At 39.2% G+C, this 21,195-nt stretch overlaps 2 protein-coding genes across 3 annotated transcripts; one reads left to right on the top strand and one right to left on the bottom strand.

Moving 5' to 3' along the window:
• The first annotated feature begins 549 nt into the window (after window positions 1–549).
• On the top strand, window positions 550–6,458 carry LOC117302487. Of its 2 annotated transcripts, XM_033786444.1 has the most exons (5): window positions 551–819; window positions 1,802–1,930; window positions 2,763–2,891; window positions 4,783–4,875; window positions 5,746–6,458. In XM_033786444.1, exons 1-5 carry the CDS (start codon window positions 745–747, stop codon window positions 6,442–6,444), a joined length of 1,125 nt encoding a protein of 374 aa, XP_033642335.1. In that variant the 5' UTR covers window positions 551–744; the 3' UTR covers window positions 6,445–6,458. The 2 variants fall into 2 exon arrangements, with proteins under 2 accessions (XP_033642336.1, XP_033642335.1); XM_033786445.1 differs by lacking the exon at window positions 1,802–1,930 and having other exon boundaries at window positions 550–819.
• A 918-nt stretch (window positions 6,459–7,376) lies between these two features.
• Window positions 7,377–21,146, bottom strand: LOC117302415 (TAF5-like RNA polymerase II p300/CBP-associated factor-associated factor 65 kDa subunit 5L). Its single transcript, XM_033786353.1, has 15 exons — window positions 20,926–21,146; window positions 20,073–20,197; window positions 19,677–19,755; window positions 18,756–18,834; window positions 17,290–17,437; window positions 15,657–15,775; window positions 14,414–14,630; window positions 13,855–14,031; window positions 13,024–13,130; window positions 11,999–12,192; window positions 11,417–11,530; window positions 10,744–10,798; window positions 10,366–10,488; window positions 8,707–8,764; window positions 7,377–7,874 (listed from the first exon to the last, which is right to left on the bottom strand). Exons 1-15 carry the CDS (start codon window positions 20,992–20,994, stop codon window positions 7,751–7,753), a joined length of 1,788 nt encoding a protein of 595 aa, XP_033642244.1. The 5' UTR covers window positions 20,995–21,146; the 3' UTR covers window positions 7,377–7,750.
• Window positions 21,147–21,195: the final 49 nt, after the last annotated feature.

Below are 21,195 nucleotides of genomic sequence, written 5' to 3'. Positions count from 1 at the left end.
ATACCTGGGTCGTCGACCCGGGGAAGCTAGGAACAGACAAATACATTAGTTGACTAGTCTGTGCAATCAGCCGTAGGTCTATACAATCCCCTCCGTTTGTACCGTTGAAGTCGCGCAGTTCAAGAACTTTGACATGATCTCTTTTTAGTCTAGGCTTAGTCTTGGTTCCGATCTATGCACGGCAAAAACTGTACACGCTTGTAATGAACGAACGCTAGCGGGCGCTCTGTTTCTCGGATTGTGAAAACACTGGAATATGCATCGTATTTGATGAGTTCTTTGTTTTATTCAACATGATAAAATGTGTACATTGCTGAAGCCACACGATTTTCTAGGCACCTTTACTGATTTGTGGCTTTTTGGAAATAATAATGGTGTTTTAGGGCATGCATATTGTACGCCCCTATTTGTGTTTGTGTAGTGTTGAAACCGTGGTAAACTCGCCAGTACATAATGTTATGGTATTTCGCAATAACGGTTACGCACACACGGGGAAAACCCTCCGTCTCGTATTTCTCACTCAGTGACGCCATGAGGTTTTCCCCGTGTGTGTAACCTTTATTGCGAAACTCATAATAATAACAACCGTCTTTGTTAAACCAAATTGTTTTTCATACTTATGAGCGCAGCAAAGTAGGAAGACAACAATACCACTTTGCGTCAATTACTTTTTTAGCAAGTGTGGTCTAACCCACAAGTAGCCCTAATACTAGTATTTCTGACGAATTTTATAGCAGGGTCAAAATGTCGTCGTCGGACTCATCAGATGGCAGTGTCAACCGAAATGCGAGGAAACTGGTGAAAAGACATACCATGCGGGTTCGTATCATGTGGTGTTTTATTTTATTTTGTTGCAACAGAAGTTTTTAGTGAGCACTTAAGTACTTTCCGAATAAAGGCAGTGGACACTATTGGTAATTACTCAAAATAATTATTGGCATAAAACCCTTATTGGTGATGGAGTACTGGGGAGAGGTTGATGGTATACAACATTGTGAGAAACGACTCTCTCTGAAGTAATGCGGTTTTTGAGAAAGAAGTAATTTTCCACGAATTTTATTTCAAGACCTCAGGTTTAGAACTTGAGGTCTCGAAATCAACCATCTAAATGCACACAACTCCGTGTGACACGGGTGTTTTTTCTTTCGTTAGTATCTCGCAACTTCGACGACTGATTGAGCTCAATTTTTCACAGGTTTGTTATTTTATATGTTGAGATACACCGAACTGTGAAGGCTAGTCTTTGACAATACCAATAGTGTTCACTGCCTTAAAGGCAGTGGACACTATTGGTAAATACTCAAAATAATTATTAGCCCAAAACTCTACTTGGTAACGAGTAATGGGGAGCTGTTGACAGTATAAAACATTGTGAGAAACGTAGTAATTTTCATCTTATTTGATTTCAAGACCTTAGATTCAGAGGTCTCGAAATCAAGCACCTGAAAGCGCACAACTTCGTGTAATGACAAGGGTGTTTTTTCTTTCACTATTATCTCCCAACTTTGAAGATTTTTTCAAATTTTCACAGGTTTGTGCATACGTTGAGATACAGCAAGTGAGAAGACTGGTCTTTGACATAATAACCAATAGTGTCCAGTGTCTTTAAAAAGAAATGTCAATGTTTTTTTTAACTCCACGTCCCCCTCTCTTCATGTATTTTCACTTCATTGCCCAATGTTACATCTAGATTATGTTCTTGTATGTAACTGTGTTGTCGTTTAATAGTAGCCGTGGAGAAAGGCTCTGCGAGGCCCGGAGCGTAATTTGTTACAATATTATAATATACACATTTTTACAGTTAGAGGACGATGGTACTACGGGAGAAAATCCAGAATCTTTACCGGGGACTTCGAGCAGAAAAGAGCCTGCCGTCGCAAGCGAAGTAGACACCCCACATCAGAAGCCTCTGAAAAGGGTGCGAACGTTGGTAGGTCAAAATGATACACAATCTTAGCACCAACCATGTCATCATCATCAAGAAAATTAAATGTCGTGTTGTGAATAACGTGGGTTTGTCAACTTACCAAGAACGTCACACTCCAGGTGAAGTGTTCTGCTGCGCAATATACTAAGCATTTTAGTTAAAATAGGGATGGGCTGTTTGGTATACAGTTCGGTCGGCCAAAGGGGATGGTATAAAATCTTACACTGGCGGAAGTTTTGATCAAAGACGTGGGCTATATCATCGTAGGAAAGGAACTCTTGTTTATTGAACGACGTCCTAGGTGAAAATGCACATACAGCGCATGCTATTGTGGGTGCTATCTTGTCCAACTAAGGTGATCCCAGTTCGCCATATCACTCTCATGTCGCACAGGGGTTAGTTTTTTTTTTTAACTTGGCAGTGTGAAAGCTCACAAAATCAGTCACGCACGGTGATAACAAATAAACAATCCATGCCAGTTAATTTTGTAGCAAGGGACTGTGGCTACATTTTGGCGAGTGAAAAGGGTTTTCGGAAGCGATTCGCTGTACACTGTGAGGCAAGAAGTTCCACGAATTTACAGGAGAGCTGGGCTCACCTTACTTGAGGTCAAAATTTTAACTTATTTACAAATTGGTAAGAAGTATGAGTGCTAAAAAAAATATCAATAGGTCAACCTTTTATAAATAAAAAAAATAATAATAATGAATTACATTTATATAGCGCATAATATGAATTAACATCTCTATGCGCTTTACAAAACAACAAACTACAATTACAACAGAAATATAAACATATATGTAAACATAAATATTGTTTTGTGATTTTGTTTTAGTCGAGTTCCAGTGACGAGAACATCGAACAGACCGAATCGCCAAACGAAAATGATGTCCTCAAGAAAAAGAGGATTAGGCACAATGCCTCGTCCCCATTGACGCCATCTAACCAGAAAACTAGTTCACAGGTGAATAACGTGTACATTTTGTTTGCTTACTGTTAATCAGGTCAGAATAGAAGTCAAAATTAATGAGGTAACGTTCTGTGTCACTGAGTAGCGTTTCTTTAAAGACACTGGCCATCTTTGGTAATAGGAGACTTTCCAACGCTAGGCGGCAGCAGACATACCGGGTAAATTTCCATTGTTTACGTAGTTCTGAACATGCGCATAGTTCTGAGAACAATGGTTTTACCCGGTAAGTCTGCTGCCCCCTATTGTCCCAGAAAGTCTCCCATTGTCCAAGACCAGTCTTCTCACTTGGTGCAGCTCAACAGTATGCACAGAATAACAAACCCTCTGAAAATTTGATGGGCTCAATTGGTCGTCAAAGTTGCGAGATGATAATAATGGAAGAAAACACAATCTTGTCACAGGAAGTTGTGTGCTTTCAGATGCTTGATATCGGCACCTCAAAATCCAATTCTGCGGTCTCGAATTGAAATTCAAATATTTTAGTGGAATAATTTACTTCTTTCTCGAGAACTATGTTACTTTAGAGGGAGCCGTTTCTCACAATGTTTATTACTATCAACAGCTCTCATTTGCTTGTAACTGGTAAGTTTTTATGCCAACAATTATTTTGAGCAATTACCATTAGTGTCAAGTGCTTTTAATTTTCAAGACCTTTCCGATGATTGCAAATGTTCATATTCAACCCGAAGGCAACGTGTTCCTTTAACTCTCTTAACGTCCGTAAACTCTACAGTTCTTGAAACATCTGTGAAGAGCCACAATGACGAAGCGCTGAAAATATGTGTGGGGCGGGTGCAAACAAAAACTGACGATATTACTTTGGAGGAGGGAGGCCTCGTCCATTCAAAACATCTTGAACAGAAAACCTAAACTTCTGGTGGTTAATTAATTAAAATGGCCTCGCAGTTACATTTAAACTTCGGGATGATGATAATAAAAGCTGCAACGAAATCGAGTCAATTGTACAGTTCAAGCTGCGTTCAAGTCCAGAATGAAATGTAACTCCAGTCAAAGCAACTTATAAAGAGGACTAAGAAATTGACAAAAAGATGTTGGTTTTCTCTCCTTAGGTTTCTGCAAACTGTCACAATATTGTGCCCACACTCAAAGTTGACTAAAAAGGTGTCGGCCATACAGTTTTTGTCTGCAGTATTACTTAGTCGGTTCCAATGGGAGACTTTCTGAGACGATAGAGGGCAGCAGACTTACCGGGTAAATCCATTGTTCTCAGAATTATGCGCATGTTCAGAACTACGTAAACAATTGAAATTTACCCGGTATGTCTGCTGCCGCCTAGCGTTGGAAAGTCTCCAATTCATATTACCGGGGCTCGATTTCTATTAAGATAACTTGTCGATATCACCATTATGATTTGTATTGTGACATCTCACTTTGTTTAGGAATATGATTGATTATCAAACAGTCGTATAGCTCTTTTGTAAAATCGGCACTTCATGCAAGCTGAAATGTATATATCTTCACGTTACTTTTTTGTTCCAGTGTGGCGATAGTAGCGATGGAAGTCTTCATGAAGAACTCGAAAACTTCCAGCGGATGCCTCACCGTCGGAAACCAAAGATGTCCTCACCACTGGCACGTGTCAAATAGCCAAATGTTTTGCTCCCGCATGTTACGCAAAAAAAAAAAAAAAAAAAAAAAAAAAAATGTCTCGCGCGTGTGTTATTCGAACGACGGGACTCACATTACCGGGGCTCGATGATAACTTGTCGATATCACTATTATGATTTGTATTGTGACATCTTACTTTGTTTAGGAATACGATCGATTATCAAACAGTCGTATATACCTCTTTTGTGAAATCGGCACTTCATGCAATTTTGCAAATGTATATTGTCTTCACTTTGTATACTTTTTTGTTTTACAGTGTGGTGATAGTAGCGATGGAAGTCTTGATGAAAAACTCAAAAACTTCCAGCGGATGCCTCACCGCCGGAAACCAAAGATGTCCTCACCACTGGTACGTGTCAAATAGCTAAAAGTTTTGCTCCCATATTACGCAATAAACAAAACGAAAAAAATTAAAATGTCTCGCGCGTATGTTATTCGAACGTCGGGACTCATGCGCGAGTTTGTTCCCTTTAATTCACGAGTTGGAGGGACCAAAGTAGTCCACACAATTTTTAAAAAACAAGCGAGATTTTGCCCGATCTACTCGTGATCACGAGTATATAGGCTACATGCTAATAATCTCACCATCACAATTCCTACTCTGTCGATAAAAAAAATCACCAGATTATACACGACATTCATGGCCTATATACTACAACTTCTTGTTTGATAATCAATCAATCATACAATCAGTCAATCAAACGTAATTAATTATTTGTATAGCGCCTAAATCAAAAGTTTGCTCAAAGGCGCTGAGGCACAGAAGAAATAAAAAGTCATTGATGGTAGGCCTCCTGAAACAAGTGGGCTTTCACAAGTGCCTTGAATGTGATGAGTGATGTTGTGATAACCGTATACACCCTTGTTTCAGGGGTGACTATCACTCAAAAATGGAAATCACATGACGTCACTGACCGACATCTTTGATGATAAATAATGGAAAGCGCACCCTCTCAGCGTGGCGTAAACAGCAGAGTGATTTGAACGGTAGAACACGTGCGCGAGTCGAGTACAAGTAGCGATCGCCACTCCATATACACTGTAGTAGTAGGTGTCCCGTTCCAGTCGCTTGGGATCGCGTTCCCACAAGCCCCAAATGCCATGTAAAAGGCTTAAACCAACCTTGTGCACGTTTCATCAATGATGGTGGTCAATGCAGCGGGTCTATCAATAATAACAGTTTAAAAGTGAATGGTTGTATCTCTTCTTTCTCTGGCAGAAACCCGTCATGCCAAATGGCTATAGTTTGGAAGACGAATCTGAAGATGCCCATTCCACCGAAGAGAAGTCAACTAAGACCAAGGGGTATCCAAAATACATGCACGATGAGCTCATACCACACCTCAAGGAGCGTAGCAAAGAAAAAATAAATAATCGAGAAGTTTTTAGTGAGTGGAAGCTCATCGGTGTAGAAGATATTGGTTGGCCTTCTGAATCTTGCCCTTGTGGGAAACAGGGAATTCGATATCTTTTTCATATTTTGAACATACGTACAAATTATAGGACATTTGTCGGATCGAGATGTATCACGCAATTTGGCGAAAGTGTGAAGACGCTTGCAAAAATTGCTAAGAAATTGCTTCGGGAAGGCACAAAAGCTCGTCTCCTCGGTAAGAACCCAGACGGCACAGCAAGGTTTAAACTCACCCCCACCTTGTCACTCGTTCAGGAGCGACGCAAATTTGTCAAAGATTTCAACTCGATCCCAGTTCAGATGGAAGGAACGGATGAAAACCCAGTATATGTTTTGACAGCAGACCTAACTGATCCCAACATGACAGAAGGTCAAGACTACCACATATGGGTTGAATTAAATACAAATGAGACCAACGACTTGAAGGCAAAAGTTGTTAAAGATAATGAAACAAAACAAAAGGACCGCACCCCAAAGGATGTGAAAAATTTATTTAGAATATGAACGTACAGAAAAAAGAAACGCATACAGATTGAAACCCCTCCATCAAAATGTTGAGAAGTTTATTTATGAAAGTCTCTTCATGGTGCCCTCTAAATGATCACATTTGATTTTCATCTCAAATAGAAAACAGTGCCTTTGTGTTCCGCAGGGTTCCATTATAAGACCTCTCATGTTCACTTTAATTGTGAAGTCTCTCTCTAAAATATGTTTGAACTGTGTATGTTTTTATGTTAGTGTCTTTTGATGTACCGATTTCTTTTCTGGTTTTTGTTTTTAGTTGCCTGTTCATTTATCTTTCCTAGTTTCAAATTTTAACATTGATGTACTGATTTCTTTTGTGGTTTTTTAATTTTTTTTCAATTGCCTAATAATTTATCTTTCCTAGTTTCAAATTTTAACATTTAAAGGTTTTATTTATAATTGATAGCTTTAGGTATTTAAATTTTTCTCTTTCTTGGAACTGGCGGTTCGAACAATAAATAAAGAATCCGAAGAAAGAATCAAGCGACACTGACAAAAAATGACGATTATGACACTAATGGAGTGGACTGTTCGGTGTACAGACAAATTTACCCAAACCTAAAAGTAGCATAGTATTGCATCCACCATATCTCAAAATGGCGTATTAAAGACACTGGACAGCTTTGGTAATTGTCAAAGACCAGTCTTCTCACTTGGTGTATCTCAACATATGCAAAAAATAATACACCTGTGAAAATTTTAGCTCAATTGGTCGTCGAAGTTGCGAGATAATAATGGAAGAAAAAACACACCCTTTTCGCACGAAGTTGTGTGCTTAAAGATGCTTGATTTCGGTTCGGGACCTTAAATTCACACATTTTAATGGAAAAAATACTTCTTCCTCGAAAACTACATTGCTTCAGAGGGAGCCATTTCTCACAATGTTTTATACTATCAACAGCTCTCCATTGCTAGTCACCAAGTAAGTTTTTATTCTTACAATTTTTTGAGTAATTACCAATAGTGTCCACTGCCTTTAAACTGAATTCTTTTCAATTTGCTGTATATTGCTGGCCCTTGAGTTTGTTGAATTTTTGTAAGACTGTAAGTGTGTAATATTTTAGTGAAATTTTATTTCTTTTAACTTTGTATTTTGTATATTGATTCGCTTGGGGCATTTGCACCACCTGTTTCAACTTCAATTTCAATATGTTGATAATAAATATATCAGAAAAATACAAATTAAATGAAGGAAAAAGGAAACGGGCAAGACAATGGTTCAGGTTTGGAACTGGGGGTCCACAGAGATGTCTGGACATGGCTCAAGTTGAAAGACTTTAGGTCTTCAAGACTGTGAGGTTACTCCCGCAGTTGTCAAAAGATTACATTTTGTGAACTGAGAATAGTGAAGGACCGTTGACTTGATGGAGAAAGATCCTAGGAGTTCAGTTGCAGAACCACTTTCAGATCTGACAAAAAGAGAAAAAAAAAACACACAAAAAACAAAGTTTACTTCAGATTAAAGCCATCGGTACAGAAAAAAAAAAGTTCACAGAATTACAAATAACTTACAGGGTTTGAAAGACTTCTCTTGAGAAAACAGTAAAACAATATCAATTCTCGATAGCAAGAATTACGGATTTATTTTAAACACGTGTCATGATACGGCGAAACGTGCGGATAAAGGGTGGGTTTTCCCCGTTATTTTCTCCCGACTCCGATGACCGATTGAGTTTGTTATTTTATATAGAAGTTGTGATACACAAAGTGTGGGCCTTGGACAATACTGTTTACCAAAAGGGTTCAATGGCTTTAAAATGTCAATTTTCTCATCCCTAGATCTAAACAAGTTTATATGCTACTTTTAGACCTACACCTTGATCTTAGTTGCGATAGAAATTGAACAGCTCCTTTCTCGGAACAACATTAAATGAGGTCAGGTCAGGTGAGACTTCTACACTGTAGTTAAAATTATGCGCGCACTTAACTGTCGCCGATAGAGAAAAAAACTATAGCAACAAATATTTAAAAGTAGGATTTGAAACTTTGCATGGTGGAAATAGGATATAGTAAGATTTGCAGTAATACTATGTACATAATGGTAATCTCTAAATGAGTTGGGGTGGCTCTCAACAGAACCAATGGTATCAACTCGACGTTTTTGATCAGTATGCTCTGATTGTCTTCTGGAGAAAAAAACAAACTTAGTCAAACAATATTTTGAGCAATACGTCGCTCGCATTCAACGATCTCAATCATTAAGACAAAACTTAAGAAAATATTTAAGGCATAAATACTCACTGTGTAGCAGAGTAATTGTGTCTTACATCCCATATTCTCAGTGTGTTGTCAATGCCACCTGCAGGAATAGCAAAATTAGACTTGAACAGATTGATTTACTCAAAACGAAAACATGTATGGTATAGCAGATTTGGATAGTACATTTAATGCATTTTGAGAAACATTTCTATCTTGGAATTACTACGGTCATAGAAAAATATTTCACTGTTTACCGCCCCCCCAATTTTTGTTTTAATATAAGCATTAATTTGAAGGTCACTTTTGATTTGTTTAATTGTTTTTCAACTTGATTGATTTTTAGCATTCTTTATTGTAATCAGCCTCTTTTTACTCAGTGTACAAGTTACTGTATAACTTTAATTTCGTAGTTCTAGTCATTAGTTTTAGTTTTAGTTTTAGTTGTATCGCCAAGGTTTTCGCTGAAAGACTGAAATATTTAGAACTTTCTTTCAGAACAAATTTTGACAATTGAAGCTGTATCAACATGAAAAGAGAAGTAGTTGTTCCGGAAACACACTGAGCGAAACGTTTATAACACAACAAATGTGCATACAAAGCTAATTGTCAGATCCCAACAATAACTCATCTCTTGTTTGTTACTAGTTGGAGACTTTTGAACACTAGGTGGCAGCAGGCATACCAGGTAAATGTGCATAGGTTCTAAACACTGATCTCTGACTTGGTAGTGTGTGGGCCTATGTGTTGGCCTGTGAAGTCACAACAAACACACATTGGCGGCCATTTTAAAACTGTCAATTCAGCAAAAAAATGTGGCGATGCAGCTTTCTGATGTTTAATTGAATATTATTCTTGGGAAATTTCTGTCAGGTTTGGGTTTTCAAATATATAGTAATATTTTTAACGATTAGTTGGTGAGATGACATTTTTAAACAAATAAATAAACCATAAATATTGTAGCTTTAATTAATTACTACAATTTCCTTTGGTGTTTAAAGGCAGGGTTTACTTGACTTACTTTAGACCATATTTGTGTAGATCATTATATTCACTATCAAAACATCTTTCTAACCTTATCAATTTCATAACAAATGGTTTCAAATGCTTTTCATGGACCAACTCGACCGTTCCATGGCAACGTGTCCCTTTATTTTCAAACCCCCTGCAACTCACCAGTAGAGAGCATGGAGCTATCTGGGCCCAATTTCATAGAGCTGCTAAGCACAACAATTTGCTTAGCATGGAATTTCTTCCTTGATAAAAACAGGATTACCAACCAAATATCCATTTGTTGCATATTGCTTGTTACAGGTATTCAGCTGTGGAAATTTGCTTGGTAATCCATGCTTGGTTTTTATCAAAGCAAAAATTTCATGCTAAGAAAATGTTTGTGCTTAGCAGCTCTATGAAATTGGGCCCAGGACTGAATGCAAACGGTTTCAAACCGGTTTCATGGACCAAATCGCCCGTTCCATGTGTCCCTTTAATTTCAAACCCCCTTCAACTCACCAGTAGAGAGCATGGAGCTATCAGGACTGAATGCAAGGCTGCAGACAGAGTCTGTGTGTCCCCTTAGTACCTTGACCAGGCTGCTGGTCCATAGTTTCACCCACGTATCATAACAAACGGTTTCAAACCGGTCTCATGGACCAAATCGCCCGTTCCATGTGTCCCTTTAATTTTAAACCCCCTTCAACTCACCAGTAGAGAGCATGGAGCTATCAGGACTGAATGCAAGACTGTAGACAGAGTCTGTGTGTCCCCTTAATTCCTTGACCAGGCTGCCTGAGCCAATGTCCCATAGTTTCACTCGCCGATCTTCACCTTCAGGCATTCAAAAAAAAAGTCACAAACAAAAATCGTCAACCACAACAAAATGATGCTTATCAGAATCAGGTTACCAGCCTAAATATCGAGTCACATGTACAATTTTTAACTGGTATCCTGCTCATTTCTGCTTAGCATGAGGCAAATACCTGGAAAATCTCACGCCTGTTCAACATTTACCAAAATTCGCCGCCACCCCCCCCCCCCCCCAGAAAATAATTTATAAAAAATTTTTAAAAAATCTCAGCTCACCTGCAGATGCCACATATCTTCCATCTGGCGATATGGCAAGAGCCAAAACTGTCCCCTACAAATAAAACAACATCACACATATTAAATGAGTTATGAGACCCATTTATATTAAACAAAATATAGTACAAAATATTGACTCTCAATGCAAGAATACTCAGCAAAAACTTAGAAATACAAACGGAAACCATAAACTTACACAGACAGTGCACTAGGGCTTACTTTAAAAAAAAGTAACAAAAAAAGCAGTTCAGCAAAAACAGCACTGATTCCCAAACCAACAAAAAAATTATTAAAGACTTGTAACGCGCACATGTATCCACCCTGCTGGGTGTCAAAGGCGCAGTAAACCAAAAACAAACAAAGAAAAACAGACACAACAAAATGAGCCTTGGAAAACCTGTGACGTAAGAGAAGTTTAGAGAAGTTTGTGGTTCAAAGACACGATCTAGGATCAAGCGGTAAAGATTTCCAGATGCGAGGCGCTGCTTCAGAAAAAGACCTGTCACCCAAGCAGCCGATTCCACAACAAGCTAGGATTAATCCATTTCTAGTCAGGACGAGCGTCCTATTGTCTTCAGATGGGGAACTTAACTCGTCCGAAGTCCTAAGATTAATCCTAAGTTAGGAAGAGTTTGGTGAAATCGACGACAGGAGTGTCAAGACTTAAACCTACCCTGTGACCATTAAATAATCGAACCGTCTTGCCATCGTGTATATTCCAGAGTCTGATGGTCTTGTCGCTTGATCCGGTGGCTAGGTACTTACAGTTCGGATGAAACTTCACACACTGAAAATGGAAACACACGTCAACATCATTAATAGTTTTAAAGGGTTTGCGTACTTTTTGTAACACAAAACATTCAATGTCCACAGATTTACATTAAACTTACAAACTTGGTTTGAAGATAATGATGGTAGAAAGCTTCACTTACAATACTTGCTGAGGTGCTGTATTTTTTGAGAAATAGGTTAAAACAATGTCCAAAAAGTATTTTTTGTGTCCGTTTTAGCATGAAAAGCGTGTTACAGTTGCAAGCCAATATATGGAAGAAAAAGCACCCTTGTTGCAGATGCTTGAGTTCTTTCCAATATTTTAGTTAGAAATTACTTCTTTCTCGAAAGCTACATAACTTCAGAGGGAGCTGTTTCTCACAATGTTTTATACTATCAACAGCTCTCCGTTTCTCGTTACCAAGTAAGTTTTTGTGCTAACAATGATAAAGCCTTACAAAAAACTGTACAAAAGTTTATTTACATCTACGTCCATCAAATGGCCGACAAATATCCTGAGTGGAAACGTTCTCTCTGCCGTCCACAGTCTCGCTGTGTTGTCTTTGGACGCCGTAGCAAAGTATAGTCCCATTGGGCTGCTTTCTATCCCCCAAATGGGGTAGTTATGCCCTCTGTAGACGGCGACATTGGACAGTGTGTCAAGATTCCAGGCCCTCACTGAAAAAAACAACGACAAATCGGAAATTAAGTAGGATTTCAAACTTGCATGGTGGAAATACGTCGTCAGGTGAAAGTCGATATAGAAAACCTTGTGGTAACACCATGTAATGATAATCTCTAAATGAGTTGGGGTGGTTCTGAAAAGAACCGTTGGTTTCAACTCGATGTTTCGATGAGTACGCTCTGATCGAAAATTGGAAAACGGAAATTATAAATTCTCAAGCACTGCTCATTGGCAGAGTTGGGACTCTAGGTGGCAGCAGACTCCCCGCGTAAAAATCCATGAGCAAGACAGGAACCAACCAAGCCTGATTATAGGCATAAAAATGCGTCAGGTCAGTTTTAATTAATTTTTTTTTTTTTAGAAGAATAGGTGCCACAAGCCATTTTGAGATATGGCAGTCTCACTCATATGACACTATTTGGTTTAGGTAAATCCGTCTGTATACACCCTAAAACAAACGGTGCACTCCTATAGTATCCACGATATCTCAAAAAGGCCAATGGAGAACCCCCAAATTACATTTCTCAGATGAACAATGAGAATCAGTTGACCTCAAGATGACCCCATCAGGGCCCAATTTCATAGAGCTGCTAAGCACCAAAATTTGCATGAAATTGTTGCTTTCATAAAAACAAGATTACCAACTCAATTTCCACATGATTTTCAGAATAAGCAAACAACAGCTAAATACCAGTAACAAGCAATATGCAACAAATGAAACTTTGGTTGGTAATCCTGTTTTTATCGAGGAAGAAGTTTCATTCTAAGCAACTTTTTGGTGCTTAGCAGCTCTATGAAATTGGGGCTTGACCTCTGTGTCCTACCTGTGGTATCTTCAGAGCATGACAACAGCACCTTGTTATCCGGCATCAGACACGTACCGTACACAGGTCCCGAGTGCCCCCTTAGGATTCTGCTCTCACTGCCGACACTGCAAGTAATCATCGTTATGTCATTTATGAGAAAGTATTTTTTTTTAAAGGAACACGTTGCCTTGGATCGGTTGAGTTGGTCGATGAAAAGCGTTTGAAAACCATTTGTTATAAAATGCTTATGGTTAGAAAGACAGTTTCGCTATTCCTATCGGTGGAGAGTGCGTCATGTGGGGGTGTTTAAACGGTTGATAATGACCAGCTGGAGCTCTGTTTATAACCGGTTGTTTTTTGGATACTACGCGCTAGTCTTGGTGCAAGACATTTCTCATTACGGGCGATGCAACAAAAAAACATTGAACAAAAACCAAACGATGACACTACCTTTCAAAGCCATTGGACCCTTTCGGTACAGAACAAACAAAAAAAATCACAGATTTACAAATAACTTACAGGGTTTACAGAAGGTAGTGGTGAAAGACTTCTCTTGAAATATTATTCCATGAAATGCTTTCCTTTTTGAGAAAACAGTAAAACAATATCAATTCTCGATAGCGAGAATTACGGATTTATTTTAAACACATGTCATGACACGGCGAAACGCGCGGATACAAGGGGGGGTTTTCCCGTTATTTTCTCCCGACTCCGATGACCGATTGAGCCTCAATTTTCACAGGTTTGTTATTTGATATAGAAGTTGTGATACACGAAGTGTGGGCCTTGGACAATACTGTTTACCGAAAGGGTCCAATGGCTTTAAGCCAAATTACAAGAACCATTTACCTGTCTTCATACGCCTGCCCCTCCATATAATCCCCAGCTATGTGGACCTTAGAGATGTCGACATCATGAGGTGACTCTCGCAGCTTCTTCGAGGTCAAACTCCACAACTGGATGGAGGAGTCTTCAAAACCGCCACAGAGAAGGGAATTATCTGCCGACAATGTGGCACAACTGAGTCTGTTTGGAATTATAGATAGAGAGATAAAATGCTTTTTTCTTTAAAAAAATTTGTCCTTTTTTGAATATTAGGCCGTGTCTGAAACGCAACTTTGGCTACAGCTACAGCTAGATCGCGCGCGTCTGCCTATTCTTTAACACTGACAGACGCACTGATCTAGCCGAAGCTGTAAGCGTAGCTGTAGCCAAAGTCGCCATTTCGGATACGGCCATATACTGTCACAAATTTGTTGCGTGAGTTTATGTTTCAACGAACTACAATGTGATACATGTATTTCATTCTTTTTATGTAAAATATGTAACATTTTTACTGACTGTTTTTTATAAACTGTACAGTGTACCATCATTGATGGCGGGCAATGCAAGGGGGTCTAAACAATACCTTTGGTATGCATTTGCGAATGTGTACAGCAGGATCGACGGTAGAGTCGGCGGACCCTTGTTAACTTTCTCAATATTCTCTGCCAGAGCAGCTCGTTCCTTGGCTTTATCTTCTTCTGAGGAGGTGGAGTGGTTGTCCGAGGGAGGGAGGGTGGGATTGACAGCTTGGGATCCGTTATCACTGTTGGGATTGGATGACACGGTCGTTGCTCCTCGCACTGGGGATGACAAATGTTTAAAGGCACTGGACACTTACTGGTAATTAATCAAAACAATTATTAGCATAAAAACTTTCTTGGTAGCAAGCAACAGAGAGCTGTTGATTAGATAGTAAACAAAATTGTAAGAAACGGCTTCCTCTGAAGTAACGTAATTTATGAGAAAGAGGTATTTTCTCACTCAAATATTTGAATCAAATAAAAAACCTGAAGCCTTTTTTAGACATCTGAAAGCACACACATGTGCAACAAGAGTGTTTTTTCTTTCATTATTCTCTCAAATATTTGTTATTTTATGCATATGTTGGGATACTGCATGTGAGAATACTTGTCTGTGACAATTACCAAATGTGTCTAGTACCTTTATAACACTAACTTTTGTGAAAAAATTAAAAATTAGCCGTCTGCAAACTGTTCACCAAACAAAAGGACCCATGGTATAAATGCGAACCAATAAGTAGTGACCTTACATTTCAACCCTAGCAGAGTCTTTCTTGAAGGCTAAACCCTTAACTGCCAAGTACCCAGGGGATCACACCCAAGTTTGTGATACAACCTGGGAAGCGGCAGCCAGGGGATCACACCCAAGTTTGTGATACAACCTGGGAAGCGGCAGCCAGGGGATCACACCCAAGTTTGTGATACAACCTGGGAAGCGGCAGCCAGGGGATCACCTAATAAAGGGGATGCAACTTTATTAATTTCAGAATTTTACCCAGTCAGTTCTCCTCGTAACATAGTTAATCACGATCCTATAAGCTAAAGTAGTAGTCCCAGCCTATTTCCTATACCATCGGCCCGGGTAATAGTTAAAAATGCAGGACAGTTCTTTTCAGAACTGAGAAGTCTCCCGAACCCCCAAACATCTACTCTGCGGTAGTAGAATAAAGCAAGACAGTTCTCTAAGAACAAACTCTACCTGGCAAGTAGATACACACATGGTGTTACCGCAAACCAAATATATATTGATACCTCACCATGCAATGCCTCAAATCCTATGAAACATATTTATGGTTCAGACATTACCTTCAATTTGGATGTGGAGATTGAAGACTTTAAGAAGCATGGAGTTGTCTTGACTCTGTAAGTAGCGGAGGAGAAATTGCACTGCTTCCTGGCTCATTGGAATGACATATTTGCTGTCTCTGTGGTCGGTAAGACAAACATATAATGAACACAGGTTCCAATCCAGTCATAGGCTGTGTCCGAATTGGCGAGTTTGGCTACAGCTACGGCTAGATCAGCGTGTCTGTCAGTGTTGAAGGATAGCAGACGCGCGCGCCTTAGCCGTAGCAGTAGCCGAAGTCGCCAATTCGGACACGACCATATACACCTTTCCATTGCATTGTCATGCAAAGCAACAACTGACATTTTTTCATCAATTTTTTTAAAATTTTTGTATGCAAGTTGCCAGACACACAAGGCCGGAAGGGCACTTCAAGGTGTGGGCTACAATTATTTTTTTCCAGAGGCCGTTGCCACCTACTTCTAGGGCTGAAACAGGGTTATCCCTATACAGTCCATATGGATGTAGGCTTGGGTATCATCTGTCCGACGTCTGGCCGGTAGAGCAGAAAGCACTACCACCCCAATTTATCTCCCCAGGTATCTTCAGGCCTATGGATTACAATGCTAATTGCTTTAAGGGTTGCTTTTTTTAAATAACATACAAGTAATCTGACTTTTAAAATGGCAAACCAAGATTTCTATTTTTGTAGATGACGTCAGGTGAATATCCCATGTTCATATCCCAAATAGTACAGTAAGCATAAAAATAGGGGGCTGTGTCGTCATGATTACAGCAGGGCCCAGTTTCATAGAGCTGCTAAGCACAAAAATTTGCTTAGCATGAAATTTCTTCCTTGAGAAAAACCAGGATTTCCAACCCAATTTCCATTTGTTGCATATTGCTTTCTACTGGTATTCAACTGCTGTTTGCTTATCCTGAAAATCATGGAAATTTGGTTGATAATCCTGTTTTTATCAAGGCAACAATGTCACGCTAAGCAATTTTTTTGTGCTTAGCAACTGTATGAAATTGGGCCCTGGGGCCGATTTCACAAAGGTCTCAAATTGATCGTAACTTCAAATCAATTGTAGTTGCTAAGTAAAGTGTGATGTCACAATACAAATCTCTATGGTGATACTGAAAATTTGTCTTGCGATGAATTTTATCGCTTTGTGAAATCGGCCCCTGGTCTGTGTCTGTACATGGAATCATGAATGCTCACCCAGTTACAGCAAGAGCTCTCCATATATATTATTCGACGGCAGAGCGCAGTAACTGTGTGAGAGTTCATTATTCCTTGTACACACACAAGCCTGGGCCCAATTTCATATAACCGCTTAGCGACTAATTTTGTGCTAACTGCGCAATTTTCATCTCATAGCGATGCTAACTGTAAGCACATGAAAAGGCGTTCTAACCTACTGGTGCTTACTGCACGAAAATAAATGACGTCACAATGTAGATCTATGGTGAACGTGCGAGGTGGCTGCCGAATTTTCTTGCTAGCCTGTGAAATACGCTTGCACCTAAGAGAAATTTTCTGATACAGTAAGCACAAAAGTTTGCTCACCGTTAGGCAGCGCTATGAAATTGGGCACTGCTTCGTACAAGAGGACACAGCCCCCTCTAAGTTTGGAGAGTGTAACAAACCTAAATGCCGTCAGGTGGTCATTGGTCAAGAGATCCATGCTGTTCATTACGCCGGTCAAACTTTGCACTAACTCTCGCTGTCCACTGGTATCTCGCTGTCCACTGGTATCCAAGAAGGACTCGCAGTGTTTGCTGTGAAGGCTATGAGCTGTTGGAAACAGGACACGACATTTTCTTCTTGAATGACAACAATCTTTAAATTGTCACAAAGCTGTTTATCGGACAGCTAAGTAAATCCTTTTATAGGCGCTGGACACTATTGGTAATTACTCAAAATAAGTGTTAGCATAAAAACTTACTTGGTAACAAGCAATGGAGAGCTGTTGAGAGTGTACAGTACTGAAAGTATAAAACATTGTGAGAAACCTCTCCCTCTGAAGTGACATAGTTTTTGAGAAAGAGGTAATTTCTCCCTCAAATTATAAACAAGGCTTCAGCTATTACGCATCTGAAAGCGCACACATTTGTGCAACAAGGGTGTTTTTATTTTCATTCATTACTCTCTTGTAACTTTGATGACCAATTGAAGGGCTCGTAGTGGTTGCTGTCAAGGCTATGAGCTGTTGGAATCAGGACACAACATTTTCTTTTTGAGAGACGATAATCTTTGAATTGTCACAAAGCTGTTTATCGGACAGCTAAGTAATTCCTTTTATAGGCACTGGACACTATTGGCAATTACTCAAAACAAGTGTCACCATAAAAACTTACTTGGTAACAAGCAATGGAGAGCTGTTGATAGTGTAAAATATTGTGAGAAACCGCTCCCTCTGAAGTGACATGGTTTTTGAGAAAGAATTAGTTTCTGCCTCAAATTATAAACAAGGCTTCAGCTATTATGCATCTGATAGCACACAAATTTGTGCAACACACTGTCTTTTTCTTTCACTATTCTCTTGCAACTTTGATGACCAATTGAGCCCAAATTTCCAGAGGTTTGTTATTTAATGCATATGTTGGGATACACCAAGTGAAAATATTGGTCTTTGACAATTACCAAACGTGTCCAGTGCTTTACTTAGTTATGGTGTGTTGTGATGTCATTATTAGTCATGTCCGAACTTTCACCCAGAGCCTAGTGGTAAGAAGGTCATTGTGGTAGTAGTGGGTATTCCTAGAATACTGAGGAGGGTGTGGGGTCTGTGGTTAGGGACCTACCTGGACTCAAGGATGTGTTTTTTGCATCATTCCCGGAATGATGACTTCTTAATGGTTTGAGGGGAAATAAAAGTTGTATGGGGAAAGTAAATGGAATACTCTTGTCTTGGGCACCCAAGGGTGTTCTTCTATATGCAAAGCCTTATGTAGAAATGAATAGACTGCATGCAGAAGATGTCAACAACAAATCGTCTGTGGGATGCCAGTTTTGTCCACTTAGAAAATGGCTGCTTGCGCGCATGCCGGAGCGCATATATATGCCAGTGCGCCCTCTAGTTCTTATATATAACTCTATGGTATGAACCCACCTGCTGACTTGTGGCCATTTGTTATCATGTCCAGAAAGAGATGGATAAACAACGGGTAGAGAAGCAAACTCAGCTCATCCTGTACAGAAAGAAAAAAATAGCTTAAAGACACTGGACACTATTGGTAATTGTCAAAGACTAGTCTTCACAGTTAGTGAATCTCAATATATGCATAAAATAACAAACCTGTGAAAATTTGAGCTCAATCGGTCGTCAAAGTTGCGAGATATTAATAAAAGAAAAAAACACCCTTGTCATACATAGTTGTGTGCTTTTAGATGCTTGATTTCAAGACCTCAAATTCTACATCCGAGGTCTTGAAATCAAATTCGTGGAAAACTACTTCTTTCTCGAAAACTACATAACTACCGATGGAGCCGTTTCTCACAATGTTTTATGCTATCATCCTCTCCACATTACTTTTACCAAGTAAGGTTTTATGCTAATAAATATTTTGAGTAATGACAAATAGTGTCCACTGCCTTTAAGTTATAGGCTGTTGATAGGCTGTTGAGAACAAAAACTGAACTCTGAGCTCAAAGTGGGAAAGCATGCGAGCTCGAAACTTGCGAACATGAAGCCCAAATTATAAAAATTTATCTTTAGTTTTAAAAGCCCCACTCTGCAATCTGGGGCGTTATTCTATGTTATATCGCCATTTCTTTTAGAATTTTTTTTTTAGGGCAACCCCCCCCCTGGAATGTCGTTTTAAAATGGAGGAATCCATCCCTGAGAGATATTTTAAAATGGAGGAATCTCATCCCTGAGAGATATTTGTGTCATAAGAAAAAAAACACCCAAAAAACAATACAAATGAAAATCTTTTATTCAATAAATATTTTTGTAACAGCCTTTTTTTATATTTAGGTCTTAAGAGTGACTCATTTTGCTTGAATCGCATATTACACATCAATTATATACCTTGAAAGGTGCCACCGTATTTTCAATGAACGTCTTGATCTGGGAATACTGCTGCTCATAGTTCTCTGGATCCGACTCGCTGAAAACAAAATTATAAGAAAAAAGAGAATATAAGAAAAAAGTCCGGTGGAGATCGTCTTGAAAATCTGAGACTTTTTGAAACCCAGCTTTGGCTCCGGCTTGGACTCTGCCACCATTTTTTGAGCAGTGTGAACATTTTACACGGTTTTACCAAAACCCAAAACCAAGCGGTACTTTGTTTGGGTAAAACCGTGTAAAATTCAGGGGACTTTTTCTAAAACTCTGCTTAAGGTTCCATCTCTGGCTCAGCAGAGCCGGGAGCCAGAGATGGAACCTAAAGCAGAGTTTTAGAAAATAATCCCCTGACTTTTTTACCATGTTGTGCACGAGATGACGTTCAGGACTCCAGTCTCTCTCTTAATGGCCGCCTCGGTAGCCATTACAGACAAAGGTTCTGTAAGACGTAGCGACTTCTTACTAAATGTCTCACTGCTGGAATCCTGAAAAACAAACAAGGACATCCATTGGCATCAATAAGGAGATATTATTTATAAAGTATTGTTAATCTAATGTTTTTGTACTGTTTTCATGATGTATGGAAATAAATGCGAATTTGTTTTAATTTGAAATTTGAATTGCGAATAATAAAGTGGTTGCAGGATGTAGAAACTTTTCACTCCTCCCACTTAGCGCCACCTACTTAGCAACCCCCTAACACCCCCCCCACCCCTGTGTCGCGAATAGCAAAATGTCAACAGAGGGCGCTGTTGAACCCATACAAAGATATTATCATAGGCGATGCATGCGCATGTGTCGTGCACGACAACATACACCGCGATAGAAAATGCCCCATCTGCCTATCCAAAACGCATTGTGGTTCTGAATCGCGATAAACCTTTAAGCTTAATTCATCAATAATGACTAGGGCCTACAATAAATGTTCATGATCCATTCATGATTCATCATTCTGATTGTCATTCAACTTCCAAAAGTTCCATATGATCATTTTTAGTAACTGCTAGTAATTGTGTAAATACCATTAATGTTATAGAAATACAACAATAAAATGCAATGGTCTATTGTATCCAATATTTTGCTGAATTATTATGTTGTGTGTTTTTACCCTTTTTGTGGTTAATTAATGACAAGTGACGTTTCAAGAAATCAAGGGTTAACTAAAAATGTGTTAATAAAAAACAATTGGGCCAAACATAAATATCTTTCTTACAATAAACTGCCGTCGCTTGAGATAACTTAAAACAGCCGTTTGTATCTGCTCACTGTTGACCCTTTTCATCTTGAAAACTAAACACCCATGCAAAATAAGAACATAGAGTGTTTTAAAAAAGGAACTCTCACTTCAGTTGACTCTCTCCCACTCTACTCATTCCTGAGTTTTCAACACTGTTTTCGCGGCAGTCAGTAATTGCATGGTTCCCTTCTCAAACATACAACAATTTATATGTGGGGCGTCAGGATATATTACCTCCCAACCTCG

This window comes from Asterias rubens, chromosome 18, assembly GCF_902459465.1.
Source record: "Asterias rubens chromosome 18, eAstRub1.3, whole genome shotgun sequence".
Taxonomy (NCBI): Eukaryota; Metazoa; Echinodermata; class Asteroidea; order Forcipulatida; family Asteriidae; genus Asterias; species Asterias rubens.
Note: the sequence above shows the minus strand (reverse complement) of the source record. Positions and strands in the feature narration are given on the sequence as shown.

Coding starts and splice junctions, on each gene's coding strand:
- LOC117302415 (XM_033786353.1), bottom strand. CDS start 20,994: ATGAAAAGGGTCAACAGTGAGCAGATACAAACGGCTGTTTTAAGTTAT. Junction 15,776..17,289: donor GACCACCTGACGGCATTTAG/GTTTGTTACACT, acceptor TACCGACCACAG/AGACAGCAAATATGTCATTC. Junction 11,531..11,998: donor GCCATTTGATGGACGTAGAT/GTAAATAAACTT, acceptor TTCCATTTTCAG/TGTGTGAAGTTTCATCCGAA.
- LOC117302487 (XM_033786444.1), top strand. CDS start 745: ATGTCGTCGTCGGACTCATCAGATGGCAGTGTCAACCGAAATGCGAGG. Junction 2,892..4,782: donor ACCAGAAAACTAGTTCACAG/GTGAATAACGTG, acceptor TTTGTTTTACAG/TGTGGTGATAGTAGCGATGG. Junction 4,876..5,745: donor CAAAGATGTCCTCACCACTG/GTACGTGTCAAA, acceptor TTTCTCTGGCAG/AAACCCGTCATGCCAAATGG.